This window comes from Trachurus japonicus, chromosome 16 (genome assembly GCF_045865225.1).
Source record: "Trachurus japonicus isolate A0001 chromosome 16, Traja_1.0".
NCBI classification, from domain to species: domain Eukaryota; kingdom Metazoa; phylum Chordata; class Actinopteri; order Carangiformes; family Carangidae; genus Trachurus; species Trachurus japonicus.
The window spans coordinates 32,544,760-32,571,955 of NC_140922.1; the positions used below are offsets into that span (position 1 = coordinate 32,544,760).

Consider the following 27,196-nt stretch of genomic DNA (forward strand, 5'->3'; position numbering starts at 1 on the left):
GTCTTTTGGAGATCATTTCATCTTCCACTTGCTGAACACATTGTGATGTAATAGTCCACATTAACAGACATTTTTAAACCGGGGGGTGGCCAAACTTTTGCATGATGCCACTGTAAATACATTTTAATTGTGAAACTTCTGCAGGAATCCATGCATCTGTGTGTCTCACCCTCTCTATCTCCTTCTCTCTCTGTGATGATGATGATGATGCTGCTGGGCGCTGGTTCAGGTATTTCTCACCCTGTTGAGAGTCAGAGTTTGAGGGCGAGACGCCGTCAGAGCCTGGGAACCTGAGGGATCCTCGACCGAGGCAGGGACAGAGAGATAGAGAGACGACCGTCGGTGTGATGAAGCTGTGAGGAGCTGCTCAGGGAAAGAAAAGATAAAGTTATAATCCGGCTGTTTGTGTCCTCGTCTGTTTCCTGAACGCATCCCGGTCTCTCAGGATCTGGATCTGGATCTGCAGAACCATGGGAGCCTCCAGCCATCAGGTAAAGGAGTTTGGTCCAGGGTGGAGGGTGGGGGGGCCTCTGCAGGTTTAGGTTCAGGAGAAGCTGACGGGACAGATGTGAAATTTTATTGATTCAGATAAACTGTGATAATCCTGGATTTGGTTTGTTTGTGCTGCGTTCAGGTGGTGGCAAAAAGGTCACGTAAAAACAGCTGCTGTGTGCAATGTCTGCACACGATCGGTCCCGATTAATGATCAAATTCATTATAAGTTACAGTATGTTAAACAGAACTGACTGCAGATGGAAAGTAAAATTGATAAATGCAACGTTTTTGGTTGAATTTTTAATCCAAAATTCTTCATGACCAGTGTGTGCCAAGGTGCCATGGAAACCACAAATAAGTGATAGAAAAAAGGAGATTTATCTGCACACTTGGATCAGTTGCAAGTCTTTAGTCTAAGTATCTTTAATAGACCAAACTTTTGGTCTAAAAACCTTCATCAGAGTAATCCAAAAATCTTCAAATTCATTATGATGTGAAAACAGTTTTTTGTTCATTTCCATATTTACAGTATTTTCTAGTTGTTGCCACAGGATCAGGGGGTTCATATCTTGTTAAACATGTCGTAAAACTCTGTCTCTGATGAATCAAACTGTTTAATCGAATCTGTAACGACCTGCAGGGAGGATCCAGATGAAAACAACTAGTCTCATCATTTTAAACATGTTATACACAGTAGTTGATATGATATTGTGTCGTCTGTGTAGATCCTGGAAATGCAATGACACTTGAATTTTCATGTGATACCTTCAGGTGTGCTGGGAAATGTTGGACAAGCTGATCGGTCGTGTTAAAAGCTGAACATTTCTGAGATATTCAGCATAAAACAGATTTTATTTAGTTGTTTTCTTTTTTCTTGAAACTGTAACAAAGCATGTGTTGTGTACAGGAGTTTATTTCTTGAAAGTGATCGGTTTGTTTTCTCTCCAGATCATGTGACCTCACCTGAGGTGTTTATTTATTTATCAACGCTGCACAATGCAAAACTTAGAGTTGTTTGATGTTGAAAACACAGATATCCAGGTTAGTGAAGCTGAAGTGAATGAGTGTGTGTGTGTGTGTGTGTGTGTCACCTCTCTGGCCCAGAGGTCCTGCAGGTCGACATCACTGCTTCATGCTCCCTGCACCCAGATCTTTGCATTTACAGTCTGTAGTGAGACTTAATTACATCAATTATCATGGTAAATGGTAAATGGTCTGTATTTATATAGCGCTTTTACTATACCTGAACGATACCCAAAGCGCTTTACAGTACATCACATTCACCCATTCACACACACATTCACACACTCATCTCATTTTAGCCAGTTTATTATTGGTAATAATTAGAAATCCACAAAGACAGGAAACAAGAATCAGAATATTTGGTAACCCTTTTAAGTTACAGGCCGTTAATTGCGTCATAATGTCTAGAAATGGCAAAAAGAAATAACGGTCAGTTTCATAATAATGTTGAGAAATAACGATTTATTGCCTAGAAACAGCCCAGAAATAACAGTCAATTGCAGCTTGGTGGAGATAAATTCTGACTTTTCCCAAAAAAATTCAAAGCATGAAAAGCATGTGTGATCTTTTACCTTTATCTTCTACCTAAAAACATGACATTACTATGAAATTGACCGTTATTTCTAGGCTATTTCTAGACATTATCACATCATTAATGGCCTGTAAATTTAAGAGTTACCTATTTCAGCACTAGAGGGGAATACATGAGAACACCCCATTTGGATTTTGGGGATTTCTAAAGTTGTCAGACTGGTCCTACTCCGCCTGAATCAGAAATAAGTCACTGCAGGACGTCATGGTGATGGTGAGTTTTTATCCGCTCAGCTCAGAGTCTCTGGACCTCAGTGGGTCAGTAAGTTGCTCAGGTTTTTCCTGCGTCGGTCGGTGTTCAGCCTCAGGAATGTGAGAGGAGTCTGAGAAAAGCTCGGCGGTTTTCATCCTGATGCCGGACAAAGAAACTTCTGAGTCTGAGTCACACAGCAGCGGTCTGAGAGAGGTCAGAGGTCAGGGGTCAGGAGCTGTGATGGATAATAATAATAACACATCTCATTACAGAAGTTTGTTAATGATCTGCTCTGATTCACCATGAACCCTCCTGACATTGCTGCGTTTCGCCTTTTTAATACATTTTTTGCAAGTTTCTGCAGCAAAGAATTGTGGGATAGCATTAACTTCTTTTCTGTTCATGAAGGGAGATCTACTGTTTACTGTGGTGAAGGAAACTCGCGATGCATCGGACGCTGACAAAGAGTCACAATTTGCTCTCTGTATTCACAAAGTTATCAAAACAGGAAAGAAAACAAACCACCATCCAAACCAAAATGACGTAGCTCACGACTGTTTTTTTTACCACAAAAAGTAAAAAAGACATCAGAAAAGAAAAGAGAAAAAAAAAGAAGAAAAGGAGTCCCACCGCCTCCCTCAGGTGTGGCATCAGTCACCCTATACACATACTGTACCTTCTCTCATACATGTAGTGGAAGTAAATCACATGAGACAATAACAGGGTGGATGACATTGATAAAAAATAAATGAGTAAAATACTCCATACTACAATAACATTTAACTTAAAATACCTAAATAAAAATAAAAAAAGAACTTTCATCTTTAGTATAGATGCTGGTGTTGATGTATAATTAATTCAAATATCATGACAAGGAGAGTTTGAAGGTGATCCCCGTGACTAAATCTGACGTTAATTCCCATCTACTGATTACCTTGTTTTAACCAATCAATGACAGGCCTCCTGAGGTGTGTGTATATTAACCTACACCTGAAATACACAGCATCATAAAATATGTATGCACTTAAACTTTTATATGAAATAACAGGGTATCCGAGGGGTCTTAAAGCAGAAGTAAGCGATCCGGTCGTTTTGGCTATAGCCAATATAGCTATAGCTATAGCCTAATGCTGCGTTCCAGGCAGGCTTTTGAAACCGTAAATTACAGCTTCAAGTCACAACTTACGACTTTGTAGCGTTTCAGGCAACCCACTCGTGTTTTTCCGACCTGTTTTACCTGTGAAAGTCACTATAACGGCCACTCGTAACTTCCGACCCGTGAACTCAGATCGAACTGGTACGACTTCACAGGTCAGAAAAACACACGAGTTACGAGTTGCCTTGAACGCACCATAACAGTCCTCGTCCCTACGTCACCACATTCAGGCGCATCCCTTGGCTGCACACACAGCCCTGCATGCCGTTCTCTCTCCTCATTGGATAAAAATTGTAGGATACGAGAAAAGTTTTCTCCTCGGCTCAGAGCAGAGCAGAGGGACTGACAGACCGTGTTTCGGTCCAAACACTCTATGTAAGTGATTGCTGCCGGAAGATAGAACTATTTAAGACTTATATTAACACAAAAATATTGCTTACTTCTGCTTTAAAGTCTAAAATTTGAAAATCTAAATTTTAGGCCTTAAAATGTCTAAAATTTGTTGAATTATTGTGTTCAAGTCTTAAATAATTTTAGACAGGTCTTAAATTTTCTTATGTCTACCATGGGCGAGCATTTCACTTGCATTTGCCCCTAAAAATGTGTGAACCGGGAAAATCACAAAACTTGCGATTGGTCAAAAACTACAAATCCCACAATTCTCTGGCCTCAACAATAACAGTAGTTAGTGTAAGTAAGGGAGAGTGGAGCTGTCGGTGAAAAGAGGAAACAACGCCACGTCTGGTCCTGTTCTATGTTGTTTGTTCACACCGTCACCGTTTATTCGTTACGTCCGCGGTGTAAAAGGCCGTGACGCAAAGACGCGATTAGGCGCGAGACGCGATTAGGCGCGAGACGCGGTAGACGCGACTTTTTTTTTTTCGACGCAATACACGCGATTTTTTTTCGGCGACGGGACCATCGCGTCTTCGTCTATTTCATCGTGTTTGGTGGGAAGACCCACAAGGGGCTTCCCACCAAACACGAGGAACGCTTTTTTTTCGCTCGAGTTGTGACGCGCGACCAAACGCGAGATACGCGATTTAACGCTCGTTTTGACTCGAGCGTAAATTCGCGTCTTCACGAGCTCGCCCATTTTCACTACAACAACAATTTCTGCTCTCATCCACCATGGTTGAGGTCACAACGCTGCGCTGTAACCTGCTCTGGAAGTCCGAGACACGTCTGAGGGCCTGAGTGAGTAACAGAGTTACACAGAACTAGACGCACGTAGGGTGAATTTAGCCGTCAAACGGCGATATTAACATACCGTATATATAACTTTATTTCACAGACTCCAGGTCCAACCATTGACACAAACAAGAAAACATAGACAAACAACATAGACAGCACACATTCTGTCCACACACAAACTAAAAACAGTACAGTTGTTTAGACCAGTATTTCCAAAACATGGAAGTGTATTTCGTGTCACTCGTGTTGGGTCAGTCAGAGACATTATAATTCCATTTTTGATCGATACAGTCTGCAGATAAATTTATAAATAAAATTTATATTAAAGACAAAATTAAATTAACGACAACACTCCTCTCTTTTTCTCCGCTGTCTGCGTGCACGTGTGTGTGTTGTGAGAGAGGAGGGAGGGGGGAGCTCCGCCCGTCAGAGGAGAGGAGATGCATTGTAATGAATGTAATGAAACAATAGCAACAGGCTGGAATTGCATAACTCTTAGTTAGCTTTTCATTTAATAAAAAAAACAAAACACATCTGTTATAAGTCCTTTTAATTATAATAAAAAATAAAATAATGGAACAATAATAAGCAGGGAGGCACTGCTGCTGTACTGAATATGATGTCATATTCAATATTTTCCTGGGTATTGGCATTGAGTTCGAAATTTTAGTATTGTGACAATCCCACAACTCTGTGAAGACACATTTGTCCACAACAAACACCACAACAGCCAGAAACAACTAAAATGCAGGAGAATGGTGTAAAATGTCTTTGTACAAATTGAAGAGAGAAATTGAAATGATTTTCGTTACTTAATCAGTTGTGTTACGTTATGACCACTTTTGGAGAATCATCAACACATATGAGGGAGGGGGTAGACTTGTGGTATGGCAAAACGGCTCAGGGGGTACGCAAGACAAAAAAGATTGGGAACCGATGTGCTACTGTGATTTAACTAGCCTAGTTAAATAAAAAGATGTAGTTTAATACCATAATATATAGGGGTGACCAAAGGCCAATGTATTTACTTCATGTGTCAAATATTGTGTTGGTCATAATACAGAACAGGTTGTGGCTCGTGTCTGTTGGTTAAAGAAGTTGAAATATTTCCATGTTTGTCTATTCTGGGTCACATTAGAAGTCATCACATTTCAGGCCAAAGGTGAAGTGTTGGTGTTTTTACTGTTCTCCAATGTAAAAATGGGTCACGTTTGACCCTTAACATTATTCAAGGCTTAAAACCATCTGCCTGTTGGTTGCCAGTCAATTAAATAAATAATATGTTCCATAAACATTTTTAATTTCGCTCCCCAATTTCTTTTTGTGCCCCCAAATAGTTCACTTTAGGCGTGCTCCTTGGGAAAAATGTTATGGTAGAGCCTTCGCTACTGCAAATGCTCAATAAAATGCTCCTGCGACACTTCATTGTGCTTTATTGAATGTATTCTCAACTACAAACAAGCCTAACACGCAACTTATATATTGCAATCAATTTTTTATTTTGTGACTCCGCATTTCTTTTGTACGTTTTTTATTTGTCATGATATGTCTTAAATTTCATCCATAATGGTCTTAAAAATGTCTTTAAAAGTCTTAAATTTGAGCTGGTGAAACCTGCAGAGACCCTGTGATAAAATGTCAACAAAGAGACAAAAAAAGACCAAAAATGAATTATTAAATTGTGTTGTGAACATTTTGAACTGAAGTTGTTGTGGCTTTCCTTCGTGGTGTCAAAGCCACATGTGAGGCATGAGAGGTTGGGTTTCTTACAAGAATGAATAACGAGATGTATCCGTTTTCAAAAACAAAAGTTTACTAAAAGAAAAATCAATTTACATCCATCACTCCGTAGAAAAACTATATGTGCTCCCTCAGAGCTCTAATGTCTAATTAAAGCTCTAATACACACAAAGACCAAAAATACAAACTATGAAATAATGAAATTCAAAATCTCAACATCTATAAATTATGGCTCTTACAGATGTTAATTCTCCTGCAGATAAGTTCTTATATTTTTTCAGTGAAATAAAGAAAGAAACAGATTCATCCAGGTAGTTTCACTTCTGCTGGAGTTCAAAAGTCCTGATTCTGACAAACACAAGTTCAAGTGTTTTTATTCTGAACGAACAAAGCCGACGAAACGACTCTGTGGTTTTAGTTTGTTCAGTAACAAACCGCAGTGACCGATCTCACTGCACAGTTTAGTTCAGGTCGGGATGAGATGAGAAAGGAAAGAGTGAAACTGTCCTTTAGCTAAACAACTGAAACCAGCAAATGACTGAAAGTGCTTACTCATATTAAATGATTATAGCTGACCTTGAAATAGCTTTTTTTGATTTTGTGTCGAGTCATTCTGACTTTTGTGACTGAAAGACGCTGTGATTTGGTTTGTGGTTTGTTTTTTTCTTTTGTGTTAATTGTCCTTTTACACTGGGCTTTTATTTTGTTTTTAGGCTCCATTCATGTCTGTAGTTTAGTTTTATAAATATATTTGCAATTTACATAAACAGGATGAGGAATAAACGTTTGTATTGAATATGGTCAGGAAGGATTATTCTTGCTTCCTGCATCAATTGGCATCGTGTGTGGTATTAAGAAGGTTTAACACCGTCTTTAGGATTTAATTTGAACTCTTGTCTGATCACCTGTTAATAATAATAATAATAGTAATATTGATCATTAAATGAACTGTTTCCTCTTGCAGGTGTCTCTGCTCTCAGGGCTGCTGGTGTTCACGCTGTGTGTCGTCTTCTCTCTCTGTCAGGATCAATACTCTGGATACCACTCAGGTCAGAGTCACACTGATTACACAATTACTAGTGCTGGGCCGTTAACGGCGTTAACGTGCTGCGTTAACGTGAGACTCTTATCGCGCGATAAGAAAATTATAGCCGTTAATCTATTCTCAAAATTGTCTGGGGGCTGGGTCAACATGCACCTTGTACAAAGCAGGTCGTGGAGCTGTGCACCGTGGACGTGCACGAAAAAAACAAGAGTCACACCGAATTTCCCTCTGCTGTATTTTTTATTTCAATTAAATGACAGGTAGACCGCTCGGTTCATTGTAAAACATTAATTTATTGACGTAACGTGGTGATTTCTGTACAGAGCCCTGGGGCTGCGCTGCTCTTCTGTCCAGTAAGTTTCACCTTTCATTCAAACTGCGGCTTCCACAGTTGTTAGGTTTCATCAATGAGACCAACATTTATATATTTAAAAAGAATTAAACCACCGGCGGAAAACCTCTAAAAACCTGCGGGTAAGTTACTCTGCTCGTTTTCTCCCCGAGGGATGCCGACGGCGACGCAGGCTGACCGCCACGTCAGCTGACCGGTGTCACCGGAGGCAGCTGCGTCTGTGACGAGCTGCTGCTGCTGCTGCTGCTCCCGGTCGGCTGCTCTCACAACGTCGGAGCAAACAGGCGTTATTTGGATAAACTAACCACAAAGTGGGGATCTACACGGTTAGATTCCCTCTGAAAAAATATTAAAACGTAATAAAGTGACATATTAACAGCTCCACAGCGGGAATTAAAACAGCTGCTTTACCACTGTCGCTTGGAGCGAATCACACATGTACAGTAGCCTAGTACAGTCGTTACATCCGCGCATGTTGGAAAAAGAAGAGCGTCAGGTGCTGCACAGCGTCAGGTAGCCTATAACTTCATATGAACGCAGCTCAAAGCGACCCGGTGCCTCTCGCGGTGACCAAGCTCAGATAAATACATTGGATCAGCTGTAGCACTGCGTGTCCTCCCGCATAAAGCCGCAATATACCGCTCCTATAAAAAAAATTTAAAAAAGATGCACGTCTCAGACTGTCTGCTTCCCAGATGAACAGCTGACATGTGGTCAAGACGTACAGAGACCTGTCACAGTGTCACCTGTGCATTGATATAAACTTCAACCTCAGACTGTCTGCTTCCCAGATGATCACACAGGGAGATCATGAAGCTGCTTGTGTGATGAGTGTGTTACAGAGTTCTGTATCAATGTTTAGGTTTGGAGGGGGGGGGGGGGCGGGGCGCCCAGCTGTTTATTTTTCAATAAGGGGGGCTCACTCTCTCACACTTTGAAAACCCCTGGGTTAGAGCCTATTATGTTATATATACAAATATGAATTTATCGGTATCGGCAATGAGAACCAGGAAATTATGGGTTATTGGTAGAAATTTTTCATATCGTGCATCACTTGAATGCCTTCATCAGAATTCAAATGAGCCATTTTAATCTAGATTAATCTAGATTAACTCCAAGATTGCAGTGAGATTAATCTAGATTAAAAAAATTAATCTATGCCCAGCACTAACAATTACACAAATAATGTGTCGCACAACTTGCAAAAAAATATTTTAAATGATTTGATCGATCAGAATTTGTCCCAATTGAGGGAAAAACTGTCAAATATCAAAGAGAAATCTGAATAAAAATATGTTTTTAAAAATCAAAGGGGCAGCTGCAGTTCCCCTCCTGACCACTAGAGTGAGTCTAACTCACCTGTTTACGTTTTTATCAAGGCTTAAACTGGGGTCGTGGCCTCTTTGAGTGACAGGTGGGTGAACATATACTTGCTGTCACAAATCAACATGCAGCACTGAAGTCTCAGCTCAGAGCAGGCCACGCCCCTTTTACCATATTTGGATAAGCTGAGAATTAGGGGGCGGAGTCAGTTGCTGCCAAGATGGCGACCGTGCAGCAGCAGCAGCAGCAGCAACAACCATATTTACTATTCATACATGTAAATTTACACAAAGAAAACCATCTTTTGTTGCTTTTCACAGTGAGCTCAGCCAATTACGTTTTCTGAAAACCAAAAGACAATTAAAACTGTTAATATGTGAACAATTAAATATACTTCTGTAAGCTCTTTTACCCCCTGGCGCAGAACACATTTGTGAAATGCATATTGATTTGTAAGCTTCTTATGTATGTGAAACTATATTCTAATAAAAAAAAACATCTATATTTACATTTTATGGTTTAAATGACTCAAAATAATTGACAAATATCCATCAAAATTAAAGAGAATTTGTGGATTTATAAAAAAAAAACAAAAAAAAAAAACAACTTTCTTTGTCAGATTTGTCATGAATAAAAAAACAATTATAAATCACTTAATCTGACATGTTTGGTGTTTTAACTTCATAATAGATCTAAAAAATTAGCTGCTTTATTGCAAAATTTGTATTATACAGATGTTTTTGTGCTTTATATTTGACATATATAGTAAGTGAGTTTCCTGTTGACTGACACACAGTTACATGTTTTTGTCGTTGTACAACAAAGCCAGAGTTACGTATTATAACAGTTTTAATGTTAATTTGACTCCATGTTTACATTCTGTAATATTTATCACTGAGATTCACCGTCTCAAATTTTGGGCTCGTCCGGGATTTGAACCCGGGACCTCTCGCACCCGAAGCGAGAATCATACCCCTAGACCAACGAGCCGCCCATGCGAAGCCTCCACCCTGAGTGTGTGTCTATGTGTGTGTGTGTGTCTATGTGTGTGTGTTCAGGTGAAGACCACACCTCCGAGGGCTCAGTCATCGACCCCTACGACCCCCTGGCCGCCCCGCATCCAGGTGAGACTCACACTGATGGGAATTATTGGGAATTTATGGAAATTTATTGGGAATTAACTGGAAATTGGGGCTAATTTAAACAAACTGTATCATATCCAAACATGAATGTAAAAATATATTGTTTTGTCATCACATCCATGCAAAATAATACAATTAAAAAACATGACATTTCAACATATTTATTTGTGAGTAGAACTTTATTAAGTTTTAATTCTTGTATGAACAATCAATTCTTTTACTGAACAACAAAAACATGAATGAATGTCACACACACACACACACACACACACACACACACACATGGGGGGGCGTGGCCTCAGTAGCCCTGCAGTTAGCAGTGTGCTGTGTGCATGTGATGGAGGAATAGCATAGATATTCAAGTGTACTTGCATTAAATCTGGTTGTTTTAGCCAAGATTATGCTACAATATATTTTTCCCAACTGTATTTAAATTCCCTGTTAAGAGCCAACCTTCAATTTTGTAAATTTTGGATTGGATGTAAAAATCCTAAAGACGGTGTCAAACCTTTTTAATACCACACACGATGCCAATCAATGCAGGAAGGAAGCAAGAATAATCCTGACCATATTCAATACAAACGTTTATTCCTCATCCTGTTTATGTAAATTGTAAATCTATTTATAAAACTAAACTACAGACATGAATGGAGCCTAAAAACAAAATAAAAGCCCAGTGTAAAAGGACGATTGACACAAAAGAAAAAACAAACCACAAACCAAATCACAGCGTCTCTCAGTCACACAAAAGTCAAAATGACTCGACATAAAATAAAATAAAAAAGCAATTTCAAGGTCAGCTGTAATCATTTAATATGAGTAAGCACTTTCAGTCATTTGCTGGTTTCAGTTGTTTAAAGGACAGTTTCACTCTTTTCTTTCTCCAACCCTATACTCCTCACTCTCACCTGTTCATGTCAACACAAAACACAAACTGTGAGTGTGTGTGTGTGTGTGTGTGTGTGTGTGTGTGTGTGTGTGACCTCAGAGTATCCACCTGAGCCGACTCACAGCTACGACCAGGAGCAGCGCCTCCCCCACCCGGAGGGGGAGGAGGGGGAGGAGGACTACTACGGCCCCACACAGGTCACCATGCTCACAGAGGAGTCGTATCCCTACGCCACCACCAGCGAGGCGCACTACGCCAAGGAGGACCAGGAGACCATGGAGGTGGAAGGAGCTTTTCACCACATCACATGAGCTTCATCTTTAGCACAGAAGTTGTTGTTCAGATCCCTGTTCTTCAGCTCCATCTTTATTTACAGTTTATGGTTTAAAACTATGGAGCTAAAACAGTCTCAAAATTCACAAATGGATTTGGGGATTTATACAGAAGAGGCATAAATTGCACGTATTTTTCTCAAGAAAGAAGAAACATATTAGGTAAAAAGGATAGCTCATTTAATGTAAACATCTTAATAATGTACTTATCTAGAAAAGTTTAGAGTTCTCTTTATTTATTATGCTTTTATTTGACTGGTCTGGCCGACTTGAGATCAAATTGTGCTGAATGTGACCCCTGAACTAAAACGAAACAAAAAACCGGTTTAAATAAAGAAAACTTTATCTTGAAAATCATAAACATAAAAATTAACTACAACATTTTTGTTTTTAATTATCCTTCTTAGTCAGAGTTGTAGCAGGAAAAAAAAAACTAAAGAGTTATTTCAACAAAGTACATTAAACTCAGCTGATGAAGATATATACTGTAACTGTTATTTCTGTTATATTATCACTATATAGAATATATACTGTATTCTATTTGGATTTTGTTTGTCATTCAGATGTGACAGTTTTTTCTTTATTTTAACTGTTTACATTTTGAACAAACATGAATGTCGTAGTCAGTTAATCAAACCAACACGAGACAAATAGGAGTTTAACGCCTCACTTTCTCAAGAAATGAACATTTCATTTGGGAGCTGCCCAGAAACTTACCTGCATCACTGATCATAATCTTTAATTTCCTAATTTTTTTTCTTCAGGCTTCTGGTTAAACGAAACTCATCATCCTTATGAGTCACAAACAAGTTCAACAAACTCATTGACTTTACTCTGCAGGATTTTATCTGAATCTTGTTGTTGCAGCTCTGCAGCGTCTCAAGCCAGTTCCTTCAAAAAACGGACAAACACGATCAGACTTGTCAAACTTCCTGCAGTTTTTTTAGTCATTCTTTCTGTTTCCGCTCTTTCCCTTTTGATTTTGCCTTTTATTGAACCCTAAACAATAACTATTGCCAAAATAAAGGGGGAAAAACCCTCTTAGTTAGTCGTTGTTCACCTACTAAAAACATCATCTTCTTGTGCATGTTTCAGCTGCCGTACGACGCCGGCTCCTCGGAGGAGTCTGGAGGCGACGCTGCACTGGGGGAGGAGGCGCCCACGGACTGTAACTGTGAACCTGGAGAACCCGGCTTCGCAGGCTTCGCCGGACCGAAGGTACCGACACGTCAACATCAACATCAACATCAACACTACAAGGCTCCAGACTAACAGATTACAGATCCTTTGAGTCGTCCCTTCCATGTTTCACCACCAGTGTATGGCTGTAACAGCATCACTTTCCCCAATAAGAGATAACATTAGAGTTAAAGGACAATTCCGGGCAAATTCAACTCGGGGGTGTATTTTCCTAACAGTTTAGGTCTAAAAGAAGGAATCATGTCGGCTTGCTTGAAGTAAATAAACTTCTCGGTGCATGTTTGAGTCGCCATCTGACGCTGTCTGTGGAAAGAAATTGCGGCTTTGAGGGCTGGAAACAGCCTAAGCAGCGGAACTTGCATCCGCTCCCATTCATTGCTGCCGTGGCGATGCGGGGACAGACACAACTACCGCAAAACAGGAGACATTGAACTGAAAATCTTCATATTGCTTCTTTTAGACCTAAAATGATAGGAACATACAGCCCCGAGTTGAATTTGCCCAGAATTGTCCTTTAAGTGATCAATATCATGTGTACCCACTCACTCCCTGATAGTGCATGTGAAATTGCATGGCTGTGTGAAGAAGTGTGTAGGTTTTACAGCCAAAAAACATTTTTTTTAGTAAGAATGGGCCGAGTCTATATCATTTTGATTAATATCGATATCGTTGAAGTTTGAATGAGGTAACTTGTTGTTACTTAGGTAAAATGTGAGTCATTTCAAACCCCCATGCTGGTACAGCTAATCAAACAATGGCTGACAGGGGTGGAGATGGTTGTCACACCTTTAACCGTTATTTTTATTAACTGTCAAACATCTTTCCTGGAATATTACATGAACTATGAGTGTCTTCCAACCTCCATTCATACATGTTCACCATTCATCGGTATTATCACAAGATGTTCTATAACAAAACTCGATCTTCTGACGTTAGGATCCACACCACTGTCACTGTTCTTCATTAAACCGTCAGTGATGAGTTATTTTTGTTCATACAGAACCACAGGAAGATGCTTTAGTGTTGGAACATGCACAATAATAAACTTACATACTGTAGATGCATGTTTTGTGGTGCGGTCTCTTGTTTTAGTTTTCAATCTCACTGTTACAACCTGCTGTGGTAGTGGGGTATAGGTTGTCACAGTGGCACTCCTTGCATGTGACATCAGATAATGAATTCTGTTGTATATTTAAAGCTGTACAGAAAAGAAAACTGAATTTAAGCCCACTCTGGGTCATAAAATTAGTGTAATAACTCATCTATCAGACGATGTGGCCCAAACTTTGTGCAAAATTCTATTTTCGAGTAAATCCGGGATGAAAGCGTGGTCGTTTTTTTCCCGCATTGGATAATGCAGGCGCACGGATTATACGTCAGCCTGCGCACGATTCATCAGCCACTGATATTGGATCCGTCATCCGTCAATCAAACGTCTGAGACACACACACACACACACACACACACCGAACTCAGGCTCGCCCCAAACATTGAATATCCCGCCCGCTTGATAACGACCAATCAAATTCGTTTTCCTTACTCGGGTAAACTCGTGCGGCAACTTGTGACAACTCAGGACAAACAGCCATTTCTGTACACCTTTAAAGAAGGTTAAGGCATTACTATTTGTAGTGGACAAATGAGGGGAATTTGTGTCATAATTTGAGAGCCCTACCATGAACACTCTGCAAGTTATAGGAGCTGAGACAAAAAGTGTTACAACCATCCCCGGGCTCCCCTAAAAAAAACAAAAAAAAACACAGCAAATTCACTGGTTCCACATGTGCAAGTAGATGAAAAATTTACTTGCACTGTCTCAGATTTTAGAGGCAGTCTGGAGCCCTGAACATTATGAGTCACTGACAGTGATATTACAACAGAAGAGTGAAAGTGGTTCTCTGGTTTCTGGCCTGATGGGGGCGCTGTCATTCAGCACACAGTCTCTTAGAAACATGTGGGCAGAATTTCTCCTGGAGATAAATGTTGTTTAGGGCAGTTTTGTTGGAGATGGATTGTCATGATTAAGAAATAAAAGCAGTTTTGTTGTCAGTCATGAGTCATTTTCAAGTGTTAATCAGCCTCAGTGTGTGAACTCTGGTTTTAATTACACTCTGTATTTGTTGAAAACATCTGGTGAACAAACACTTGTATGACACATCATTCATATAATGAGCAAACATCACCAGACTATGCCCATGACACGAGATTTCATGATGTTGCCACAACTTATGCAGATATGTTGTTGTTTTTCTAATGATTTATAATGTTACAACATGCATTGTGTTATTTAAATACTATACTTCAGTTTAGTTTCAGTTTAATTTATTTGACAAGGGACAATGTACATTAATAAAACATTGTAAAAAACAAACGTAAATGCACCCGAGTTAGCTAAAAAAAAAGCTAGTTTTCATCGCCAGTCCCTCTGCCTGATGATAAAAGGCAACCTTTAAAAAAAAAAGAAGCAACAATGAGGTAAAATACCAAAGACATATTAATAAATATACAGTTGTAAGACAATACACACATTTGCGATGGCACTTGTTGGTCTCACACACTGTTTTCACATTGATGATGCTGCAGAATCACCTGCAAGATCACTTTAAAATCCTCTTATTCTATCAGATGATTGTCAGTTTCAGTAAATCTAAAGCTTGTAAAAAAAGAAACTGATGTTTGCTGCACATTCACAGCTGTGGTGCTGAATAATAAACACTGTAGATGTCTGTTTGTCTTTTCCTTCACGTAAACCTCTTGTATTTTCAGGGTTTCAGAGGTCTGCAGGGTAAAGGCGGTGAACCAGGGGCTCAGGGCAGAGAGGTGAGAGTCTGAACCTGCTGCATCTTCATTTATAATGAGGAAAACCTGAATGAAATCAGATTGTAACAGAAGCCACATGTCCAAACCCTCAGGGATACAAAGGAACCAAAGGAGTTCGGGGAAGAGGAGGAGACACCGGGCCTGTGGTGAGTTAATCACTATTATAGTCAGTGAACATAAGTGAAAGTGAAAGTTAAATTGTGCAAGAGTAAAACATGCCACAACATGCCCCCATATGGCTGTGCAATGTTGTATAGTAAATATGCAATAAACTCAAACGTGAAAGTAAAAGTGAAATGAAAATGAAAGTAATAGTAGTAAAAAGGTATGTTTGTGTTAATGATGTCTAAATTTAAACAAGATCAGATAAGAGAAAGTGAAAGTTCAGACAGGATATGTGGAACAGGAATGAGGGTGAATTCCAACTCCTATTTTAACCCTCAAGCTCAACCCTTAACCTTAGTAACCCTCAAAACCAAGTGTTAAGGGCTATTTTATGACTTAGAAATGGGACACCCCTTAAATGCAGATACGTCTTCAGACATGGGCATTAGTTTATTATTTTTATATATTTGCACTGTTAACCCTCTCAGTTTAATCATAAGCCACAAACATTACATACATCACCGCATACTACGGCTTATTGAAAGATAAACACCAGCTGTAACTATCGGTAGATAACTCTGCTTAAAATATTATGGGCGCAAACATTTTACATAGGCTGCATCTTGATAAAACAACTTAACGACTACATAAGGCCTACCACTGAGCAAAATGACCATTTTGTAACTAAACAACAGCAACATGGCTTGTCCGCAAAAGATCGTAGAATAAAAAATAAATGTTATGCAACAATGAGGTAAATAATCCATAAATGGGCCTGAACTAAAATGGTTTTCCTAATATTCATATCTCTATTAACAAAGAAAACACTGCATTCTGGGTAGCCCTTGCTCCCAAGGGTGGTGTCGGAGAATCTCAATAATATTGAGGCTGTACAGTCCTTAAACTTGTCCCTCAACTTAAAGGGACAACGAGGAGTTTCTATTTGGTTATAAAAAAGTCTCACGTTAATGTGGATGAATCTACGTTACCCACACTTGTTAATGGGCCCATTTTCGATAAATATATCGTTTTGTCTCTATTGTTATTTTGTTATTATTAGTGGTGGTGGAAATGCTGGGCGAGCCGACCAGCGTTTCTTTACTTTCGGTTTCGCGGCGAGTCATGAGAATAACGCCGCTGAATCGCCGTTTATGGTGGGAACTACGACGGTATGTGATCGTCTTCCAACCTCTGACTTTAATTCTTGATGAATGAAAACATGAGTCTGTCTTGCGCCGGTCAAAGAATTTCACGGTGCGGAGGCTCATAAATGTAGTGTGAAAACGCTTCGCTTTTCCAAAACTCCTCGTTTTCCCTTTAACATCCTCAGAATCGGGGCAGCACCAGCACTACGCGGGAATGAGCATTTTTGAGATTGAGGGTTAAAATAGGAATTGGAATTCACGCTAAAACTCAGAATTTCAATGATTTCACCAGTGACCAACACATGAAGTTATGAATATCATCAGCCCTGAAAAAAACGACCAAATAAAACTGCTGCAAAAAGCTACTAAATCTAACGTATAGAAATAAAAAAACATCAAAACTCATATCTGTTTGTCTTGCAGGGTGACGTTGGGTCTGAAGGCGACGACGGAGGGTCTGGTTTCTCTGGCGCCATGGTGAGTTGAAAACCTTCTTCCATCCTTCAACCTTCAACAGGTTCAGAGGTCGAGGATCCACTGACTCTGCAGTGCTTAGGCATTTTATTTTGAAGGTCGGTAAAATAAAAGCACAATATGACCGTTACTGTAACATAAATATTTGTTTTGTGGTGAACAGGGAGAACCTGGACTTCCTGGAGACCCGGGAGTGTCTGGAGAGCTGGGACTGAAGGTACACACACACACACAGATGTTTAAAAAATACATTTAAAAATGTGTTTTTAGAAAGATACAACGGATTAGGGCCACATTGAGAAAAAAAACACAGACTTCGAGAATAAAGTCGTACATTTCCCACGAGAAAAAAGTCATAACATTACGAAAATAAAGTCGTAAATTTACGAGACAAGTTTGTGATTTTTTTATTTGTCAATGTGGCCCTAATACTTCGTCGTAAGGAGATAATAGTGTCTGACATTTTTAGTTTTGTTTTGCTTTTTTTTCATAAGCTTAAGTATTGTGTTGTATCTGCAAATCTTTAAACTGTTTAACTATTTATTTCTGTATCTGGATAATTAGCAAATTTTCCTAGAATGTGAGACTTTTTATAGTTTTGCTTAATTTCAGTTTTACTTCTGCTTCCCTTGTCACTTTTTCCTCTTTTTCTTTTCTTTTCTTTTTTTAAAATTTTCCAGATAATCGATGACGTTATTTTGTTTTCTGTATAATAATAAAAGACATGATTTTTCAACACGTTCTCTCTCTCTCTGTCTTTGTCTCTGTGTACAGGGCGACATCGGGATGGAGGGGCCCCGTGGGGGGGTCGGGGGTACTGGTGAAACTGTAAGGAAACAGGAAACAGGAAACAGGAAACTCTCAACATCTCTTTCGTTTCATATCCAAACTGATACTTCAGTCATTTACTGCAGAAAAAAAAAAATCAACGACATGTCTTTAAAGGGATAGTTCACCCAAAATTGAAATTTCCTCCGTGGCTTCTCTGAGTTACAGGGGGTCTCGGCGTAGCAGTGCATGTCCATGTAACGGTTTCAAATGGATACCAACTGTCTTCGTAACAAAAAGACACACCGAAAAACATCCAAATACCTCCATGCTGCTCGTATGTAATGTCCGTCTTGTATTGAAGCCCCGAAATGCGAAATTGTCCCGAAAAAAATTAAATAAGTCTATATTTCAAGCTTGTCTCGCGAGATTTGGACGAACTGGGAAGAGGAGCTTCGAGAAGCTTCCGCTACACGAGCTTGAAATATAGACTTATTTAATTTTTTTCGGGACAATTTCGCATTTCGGGGCTTCAATACAAGACGGACATTACATACGAGCAGCATGGAGGTATTTGGATGTTTTTTGGTGTGTCTTTCTGTTACGAAGACAGTTGGTATCCATTTGCAACCGTTATATGGACATGCACTGCTACGCCGAGACCCCCTGTAACTCAGAAATTTGAATTTTGGGTGAACTATCCCTTTAACATTTCAGCAAGAGAACAAGCTAAAAGAAAACCAAAAGAATAATATCCCCTACCATGATGAAAATATGGTGCAATATTAATCACAATATTTTTAGAAGGCCGCCCGCAGTCATATTTTCCTAATACAGAGTTTCACTGTTGTTGATGCAAAACATGGAAACCACCCAGAAGAAACCACTTGAAGCCGGTTGCAGAGGGAGGGGTGGAGGCGAGGGTGTGGTTGTGATGATATTATATTATTTTTCCAGTATTAAATTATCTCCTCGTCTCCAGATAACAGAGACGTTGTCATGTGAAGAACTGTGTTTATAGAAACCATTGGTTGCCAAGCTCTTAGCGACAGGAAACCGATCCCGTTGGGGAGGAGGGAGGATGCAGGTGGAGTTCGTCTCGTCTGTCAGCTTAACTCTTTAGCCTTTGATCCAGGTGTTGTCGCTTCACACGGATGGAAATCACCCAGAGTTTCTGTTTCTCCGTCTCCAACGTCCAATCGCCAGCCAGCAGACGGATGGATCGAGCGATGAGGAGGAGGAGGAGGCGGGAAACAAAAGCTTGTGGTGATTTTGGGGGTTTACCAAAAGACCACCTGTTGAATGCTGTTAGAAAAACATGGGAACCACTGGATTAAACTGCAACCGTTTGTTTTCATATAGTTCTGTTTCCCGTTAAAAGCATTTGACAATTCCAGTTTCGTGTTCGGACCTCAAACGCAGCACTACATTTCTACAGTGATTATCTAATGATTGTCTGTTTTAGGCCCCTGTGTGTTTTTTTATCATGTTTCTATCAGTTTTTTTAATAAAAAAATGTTTTATTTCAGGGCCCTCGAGGTGATGTGGGCACCGCAGGCAAACGAGGAGGTAAAGGTATCAAGGTAATGAAAAAAATGAAATATACACACAATTATTTACACTTGATATACAGTATAAAAACAAAACAAATCTTTGGACACAACATATTAAAGGGACAACGAGGAGTTTTGGAAAAGCGAAGTGTTTTCACACTACATTTATGAGCCTCCGCGCACCGTGAAATTCTTTGACCGGCGCAAGACAGACTCATGTTTTCATTCATCAAGAATTAAAGTCGGAAGTTCGAAGACGATCACATACCGTCGTAGTTCCGACCATAAAAGGCGATTCGGCGGCGTTATTCTCATGACTCACCATGAAACCAAAAGTAAGGAAACGCTGGTCGGCTCAACCAGCATTTCCACCACCACTAATAATAACAAAATAACGATAGAGACAAAATGATATATTTATCTAAAATGGGCCCATTAACAAGTGTGGGTAGCGGAGATTCATCCACATTAATGTGAGACTTTTTTATTGTCGTGGAATTTTTCGTTCTGCCGATGGAGAAACTCCTTGTTGTCCCTTTAACAAAATATTTGAATATAATTTAGCATAATTAGATTTTTATTTTCTTCAATGTGTAAAAGACGTTTTGTTTTGTTTCCGTTTTTGTTTAAATCATTAGTTTTGACTCTTTGCTTCATTTTTCTGACTCTGCCGATGCTGTTTTTCTGTTCAGGGCTCTCGTGGTGATGAAGGTAAAGAGGGTCCAGAGGGTCGAGAAGGACTGAAGGTACAGAAATCATCAGAGATCTAAACCGTCTCAGTCTGGCTGTTGTTGCAGTTCCCTCTCCTGACCAGCAGGGGTCGACTCTCTAACCTCCTCCTCTTCTCCCACAGGGACAGATCGGAGCGCCTGGGTTTCCAGGTGACGTTGGCGAGATGGGATACATGGTAAGGAAGGTCTCCACTCATCATCATCATCACCACAACCTTCCTTCTTAAAGGAATAGTTCACTCAAAATTGAAATTTGGACTAAGGGCTGGGAGAAGTTTCAGAGTCCTCCGTGGCTTCTCTGAGTTACAGGGGGTCTCGGCGTAGCAGTGCATGTCCATATAACGGTTGCAAATGGATACCAACTGTCTTCGTAACAAAAAGACACACCAAAAAACATCCAAATACCTCCATGCTGCTCGTATGTAATGTCCGTCTTGTATTGAAGCACCGAAATGTGAAATTGTTACAAAAAAATTAAACAAGTCTATATTTCAAGCTTGTTTGCAGCGGAAGCTCCTCTTCCTGGTCTGTCCAAATGTCCAAGATTTGGACGGACCAACATAGTCATTCCATATGTGTCTGGAGTATCAGAAAAACTCAGGAGGATCTTTAACAAACACCGTATCCCTGTGTATTTCAAACCCAGCAACACACTCAGACAGAGACTGGTACATCCCAAGGACAGAACACCACACACCCACAAAAGCAATCTGGTGTATGCAGTCCAGTGCAACGAGGAATGCAAAGACCTCTACATTGGAGAAACAAAACAACCACTGCAGAAACGCATGGCCCAACACAGGAGGCCTGGACTCTGCTGTCCATTTACATCTCAAGGAGAAAGCCCACTCCTTTGAGGACAGCAATGTCCGCATCCTAAACAGAGAGGACAGATGGTTTGAAAGAGGAGTAAAAGAAGCCATCTATGTAAAAGCAGAGAAACCATCCCTCAACAGGGGAGGAGGTCTGAGACACCACCTATCTCCAATTTACAATGCTGCCCTTTCATCCCTTCCCAGGAGATTCAACATTCAGCGGGGCGCTCCGTGGCGTGCGACCCACTACAGCTGCACCGCAGATTTTTTGTTTTACTATGTTTTAAGTGTTGTTATAGTGTGCTTCAGTGTTGTGCGTGAGAGGATTCAAGTGCGGGATCAAGATGTGGATTATGGGATCGTTAGTGCATCTTTTTGCACTCGCTTCTATTTTGACGCTTGTCTGTAGCGTCTGTCACGGGGGGAAACTTGCTGTCCAGCATGGTAGCCGGATTGCTATCAACAGGGAGCTTCTCCTGTCACTCCGAGCTGCAGGGAAGGGTGAGATCCCGACTACCATCCCGCCGGAGATTTTTGCCCCTCGTACGCACCAGCCAGTGCGGCCACAGCGGAGGAAAAGAGGGAGAAGAGGTGGAATTAAGCGCAGAGTAAAAAAGCTCTGCCTGGATGACAGACGCCGGCTGCCCCCCCTACCCTCTATCTTCTTATCGAACGCACAGTCCCTGAGGCGGAATATTGATGAGTTGGAAAGTCTGGTAAAATACAGACGGGAAATGAGGGAATGTTGCCTGCTTGGAGTCACGGAGACGTGGCTGAACGAGAGCGACCTGGACAGTGAGCTGGCGCTCACCGGCTTCGGCTGTCCCATCAGACTGGACCGCTCCAAGGACGTGACCGGGAAGAGCCGCGGAGGGGGCGTCTGCTTTTATGTTAATGAGAGGTTCTGTAAAACGATACATGTGCGGGAGAGAATATGCACCCCCGACATCGAGTTACTCTCTATTTCTCTACGCCCCTTCTATCTCCCACGTGAGTTCCCTCAACTGTTCTTCACACTGATCTATATTCATCCCCGTGCCAATGCCACTGCAGCCATCCAGGTGATTTCGGACCTGTCACACAAGCTGGATTCCATCTGCAGTGAGGCTCCCAAATTCTTTTTAGGGGATTTAAATCATGTCCGTCTAGATAGGCCCTTGAGGTCATATGAACAATACGTGACCTGTCCAACCACTCAGAAGAACACCACACTTGACCTGTGCTATGGGAATGTTAAAAATGGCTATAAATCCATTCTCATGCCTGGGTTGGGGGCCTCTTACCATAACAGTATTTTCTTAATTCCAGTTTATGAGCCATGCATCAGACGTCTGGAGAGAGTGACTAAGACTGTGAAAATGTGGTCAGAGGACAGCATCTCCTCCCTCCAAGCTTGTTTTGAATGTACTGACTGGCAATGCTTTACTGATGGATGTGGTGACAATATTGATGAACTCATTGATACAGTTTCTTCCTATGTCACTTTTTGTGAGGACACACATATTCCAAGGAAAACTGTTGTTGTTTTTCCAAATAACAAACCCTGGGTAACCAAAGACTTAAAAACAACAATTAATAGGAAGAAAAAGATCTTCTTTTCAGGTGACCCTCAGGACAGAAAGGCTGCATCCAGAGATGTAAGGACTGAAATAGCCAAGGCCAAAAGGAAATACAGGAATAAAATAGAGAACCAATATGTAAACGGTGATCTTAGGTCAGCCTGGCAGGGCATCAAATCCATGGCAGCAATTAATCATTGTAATGAGAGCAAGCAGTCTATAAGAATAAATGGAATTGATAATGACAGTCTGTCTGATACTTTCAATGCTTTCTTTTCACGTTTTGAAAGGTCTGACCTAACTCCCGATCTTTCCAGGTTAAGGAACTCCCTGATACCTCAAAATGATATAATGATATCTCAAGATGAAGTCATGGTTCTATTTAAGAAAACCAAAAAGAGTAAAGCTCCAGGTCCTGACAATATTTGCGGTCGCACACTGCACCACTGCGCAGAGCAACTTAGTGGTGTTTTTACTCATCTTTTTCAGAAGTGTGTTGACACATGCACTCTCCCTTCAATTTGGAAATGTTCCACAATTATTCCCATTCCCAAAGTTAAAAACCCCCGGGAATTACAAGCATTCAGACCTGTGGCCCTCACTTCTCTCGTGGTGAAAAATTTTGAGAAAATTTAGAAAAATGAGGTTCTTTCTCTTGTGGTAGACAGACTTGATCCTTTTCAGTTTGCCTACCTAAGAAATAAGGGAGTGGACGATGCTAAGCTTTTTATTCTCGATAACATATACAAACACCTGGAGAAACCCAAATCCCATGTCAGGCTTTTATTTGCCGACTTTTCTTCGGCTTTTAATAAGATGCTACCACATATTTTAATCGAGAGACTAGCGTCTTATTTTAATTTGCCTGATCATCTTTTAACCTTGCTTTTAAATTTTTTAACTAACAGGACACAGCGGGTTTTAGTCAACGGGGTCCTGTCCAAAACTCTGATCTCTAACACTGGCTCACCACAAGGATGTGTCCTTTCCCCATTACTTTTTATTCTATACACTGATAGCTGTAGGTGCCTTAAAGCAGACAGCTTCCTTGTTAAATTTTCAGATGATACGGCTCTGTTGTCACTTCTTCAAGGCACAGAGTCAGATCACGGTTGCGCTCTTCCTGATTTTGTTAAGTGGTGTGACGACAGCTTTCTTGACCTTAATGTTTCAAAAACTAAGGAATTAGTTATTGATTTCAGGAAACACAAGGCAAACACCACTGTAAGCACGATCCATGGGGAGGATGTAGAAATTGTTGATTCATACAAATATCTGGGTACTCTGTTTGACTCCCAGCTTAAATTTGACATCAACACCAATTCAGTGGTCAAAAGGGCTCAACAGAGGATTCATTTATTGAGGAGAATCAGTTCCTTCGGGGTCTCAAATTCTATTTTATGTACTGTGTACTCTTCATATATTGAGAGCCTCCTCACTTTCTCTTTCGTCTGCTGGTTTAACAGTCTGGCAGTGAAGGACAGGAACTGTTTAAATAACATTGTGAAAGTCTGCTCGAAAATTACTGGCACCCAACTTACTGACTTGAACTCCCTTTGGGAAAGACGGGTCTCACAAATGGCAGCATGCATCATTAATAATCAGAATCATGTTCTGGCCTGTGAGTTCATCTTGATGCCGTCAGGGCGACGCTACATGCAGCCTCTTAGGAAGACCAATCGCTATTCAAGGTCTTTTGTGCCCTCGGCCATTAGTTTGTTGAATGCTCAGCTGGCTTGAAGCTGTAGTTTTTAGTTTTTAGTACTGTTGTTGACAATGTGTTTTTTACGTATATTTGCTCTTTCATGTATTTATTACATTTTTGTATTTTATCTTACTTGATCTCAAACTTGCAAATTTGCACTGTCCTTGCACTTCCTCCTCAATTGTATGTATGCCTGTGTATGTGATTATGGTGTGGCGGTCAGTTGTAGAAACAGAATTGCCCTATGGGATAAATAAAGTAATCTCAATCTCAATCTCAATCTCAACAATCTAGCCTCAAAGAACAACTACTGTTCACAAGTGGCAAGTGACTCCAACGACTGTCGTTAAAACAACATAGGGCACTAACGAACTGCGCTGGCAAAAAAAATCAAACAAGACTTTCAAACATGCTGCAGTGGCAGTGCTGTGTCCTTCGCTGTATTAACAGATCCAAGTTCAAAAGGACGTTTTTCTTGTTCTATGTGAGATATAAATTTTGTTTAGTTTGAAATTAATATGATCAATCAATCAATCAAACCTCGCTATTGTCCTTCTACCGCTTTCCTTCTGATAAGAGGTAGTAGAGGAAATCGCTGCATTTGAGTTGGACTAGTCCCAGCCTGGTCAGATGCGAGCATGAACTGATGAGAGGTTTGGGCGCATGACGTCTGTCCGACTACCCATTTCTCCGACTCCGACCATACATTTCTTTATTTTTGCGTCCATCAGTCCGACCTCCCACTTCTCCGACTTAAGTAGCCCTAACCCTTAACCTTACCCTAAACCTAACCTCAACACTGTAGAATGGGTAGTCGGAGAAATGAGCCGTCGGACTTGTGGGCAGTCGGACTGACGTATGCTCCCCGAGAGGTTTAACGTCTTCCTAGACAAATAACCAAGTCCAGTTGCTTTCGATTGAAAATTCCTTTGAGATACTATGACCTGGACAAATGAGAATATGCACAGGCTGATATTCCGAAAAACGAAACCCTCCCACCAGTGGCGACTGATGATCTTTCAAAGAGGGGAAGCCCTAGCCTCGTAAACCAGCCTCTCGCGGAAATGCATTTCATTTCATTTCTCGGGAGAGCCTGTAAGCGTTTGGGCTGGGCGGGAGTAGTAGCGTTGACAGACAACCCCATTCAGCCAATCAGCAAGTTGGTGTAGTGACGGGGCTTTGCACCATGTCGGTCCCTGATTGGCCAACGTGCTGTGTCAATCACAGCATCGACGCTGATTGGCTCGGCCCTCTGAGGGGTTCAGGCCAAACGCTTACAACGGGGATGAGGCCAGACTCTCCCTCAGAAATGAAATGAATTGCATTTCCAGGAGCAGCTGGTTTACGAGGCTAGGGAAGCCCAAAATTGGCCCATTTATTTATACCCCATCCCACGACCTATCCTGCAGTATGAAAGAATGCGATCTAACGAAACTACATTAAACTCGAACAAGGACATGTGAGAATTATGCTAAACTGAAACAAAGAAATGCTATGATTGTGTTTATTTACAATGTATGATATGTACAATGGAAATGTTCTATATCGCCAAGCTAATACCATGAAATTAGTTGCAGTTCTCTCGACCTTCACTCACAAAATTCGCAATGGGGCTGAACTCGACAATCCTTTGGTGCCGGTGTAATGTTTCAAAGCCACTGTCAATCAAAAAGGGGATTCAGCCTTTAGATGGATTCTCCAATCATCATGCAGAAGCCCAGCGTCCACTGCTCCATTCCCTCCAAGAGACGCTGACAACATCGCAGCGTTAATCCAATGACTGTCTAGTTTGTCTGCTGACCCATTGAAGCCCATGGACATTGAGCTTCAACGGGTTTAATGCACTGAGACACTATAAGGAATGTATGAGAAGAAACTCAGTCAGTCGGCCTGCAGTAAGGAGCTGATTCTGAACAAACTCGTCTTTAACGCATTTTTAGTCAATGAAATGTAAACACAACAGTTCATATTCAATTTATTTTTGGATGTTTTAGTGGAAGCAGCTTTTCTTGCAGTCTTAGAGCAATCGCCCCTGCCTCCCACACACTTTAGTAGCTACCTAGCAACCTACCTACCTACCAACCTTCCTAGCTGCCCACTTACCCAATGACCTACCTATTACTCATCTACTTAGCTACCTAACTACTTATCTACCTACCTACCAACCTACCCAATGACTATCTACTTACTGACCGACCCACCTACTTAGAGCAGAAGTAAGTGATATATTTGTGTTAATATAAGTCTTAAATAGTTCTATCTTCCGACAGCAATCACTTACATAGAGTGTTTGGACCGAAACACGGGTCTGTCAGTCACTCTGCTCTGCTCTGTGCCGAGGAGAAAACATTTATCGTATCCTACAACCTTTATCCAATGAGGAGAGAGAATGGCATAAAGGGGCAGTCCTCTCTGTGTGTGCAGCCAAGCAGGGGTGGAGCAGTGATTTTAAATGTGGGGGTGTTCCAAAGAACGGAAATTGAATTTCAATTTGAATCACAAAATGCAATTTTTAATCACTATCACGTAGTTATCACGGTGGATTTACCTATGCTACGACGTTCCTGAAAAAAACTCTGCACTTCATGGCTGGATTGAAAACTCTCTCGAAAAGATATAGGCATTGCCCTGAGCCCACCTTAGATCGCCAAAAGAGTAAGCTTCCAATCAGGGTCCAAAACTAACTTTTTCAGGCTGGTAAGTGAATTTTTTTTACCAGCCAGGCAGATAATTTACCAGCCAAGCAAGTAAAAATTGCATTTAAGTGCTGTATATTGCTATCAGTAGGCCTATTATTTAACGTGTCATTTGGGTCTTATATGCGATTCTCAATCAATATTTTAGTA

General features: G+C 40.7%; 1 protein-coding gene and 1 non-coding gene across 2 annotated transcripts in view; one reads left to right on the forward strand and one right to left on the reverse strand.

Moving 5' to 3' along the window:
* Nucleotides 1–360: 360 nt before the first annotated feature.
* LOC146972690 (uncharacterized) overlaps nt 361–27,196 on the forward strand; it is a 52,450-nt gene continuing 25,614 nt past the window's right edge. The window contains exons 1-13 of the mRNA XM_085803090.1: nt 361–491; nt 7,357–7,443; nt 10,188–10,236; nt 11,243–11,424; nt 12,571–12,693; nt 15,442–15,495; nt 15,588–15,641; nt 17,169–17,222; nt 17,383–17,436; nt 17,994–18,047; nt 19,517–19,570; nt 20,233–20,286; nt 20,394–20,447. Of these exons, the coding sequence (XP_085659216.1) occupies nt 471–491; nt 7,357–7,443; nt 10,188–10,236; nt 11,243–11,424; nt 12,571–12,693; nt 15,442–15,495; nt 15,588–15,641; nt 17,169–17,222; nt 17,383–17,436; nt 17,994–18,047; nt 19,517–19,570; nt 20,233–20,286; nt 20,394–20,447 (894 nt within the window). The 5' untranslated portion in view covers nt 361–470. The remainder of the gene's footprint in view (nt 492–7,356; nt 7,444–10,187; nt 10,237–11,242; nt 11,425–12,570; nt 12,694–15,441; nt 15,496–15,587; nt 15,642–17,168; nt 17,223–17,382; nt 17,437–17,993; nt 18,048–19,516; nt 19,571–20,232; nt 20,287–20,393; nt 20,448–27,196) is intronic.
* trnap-cgg (transfer RNA proline (anticodon CGG)) lies at nt 10,031–10,102 on the reverse strand. The gene has a single exon. It is a non-coding gene; the product is annotated as a tRNA-Pro (tRNA).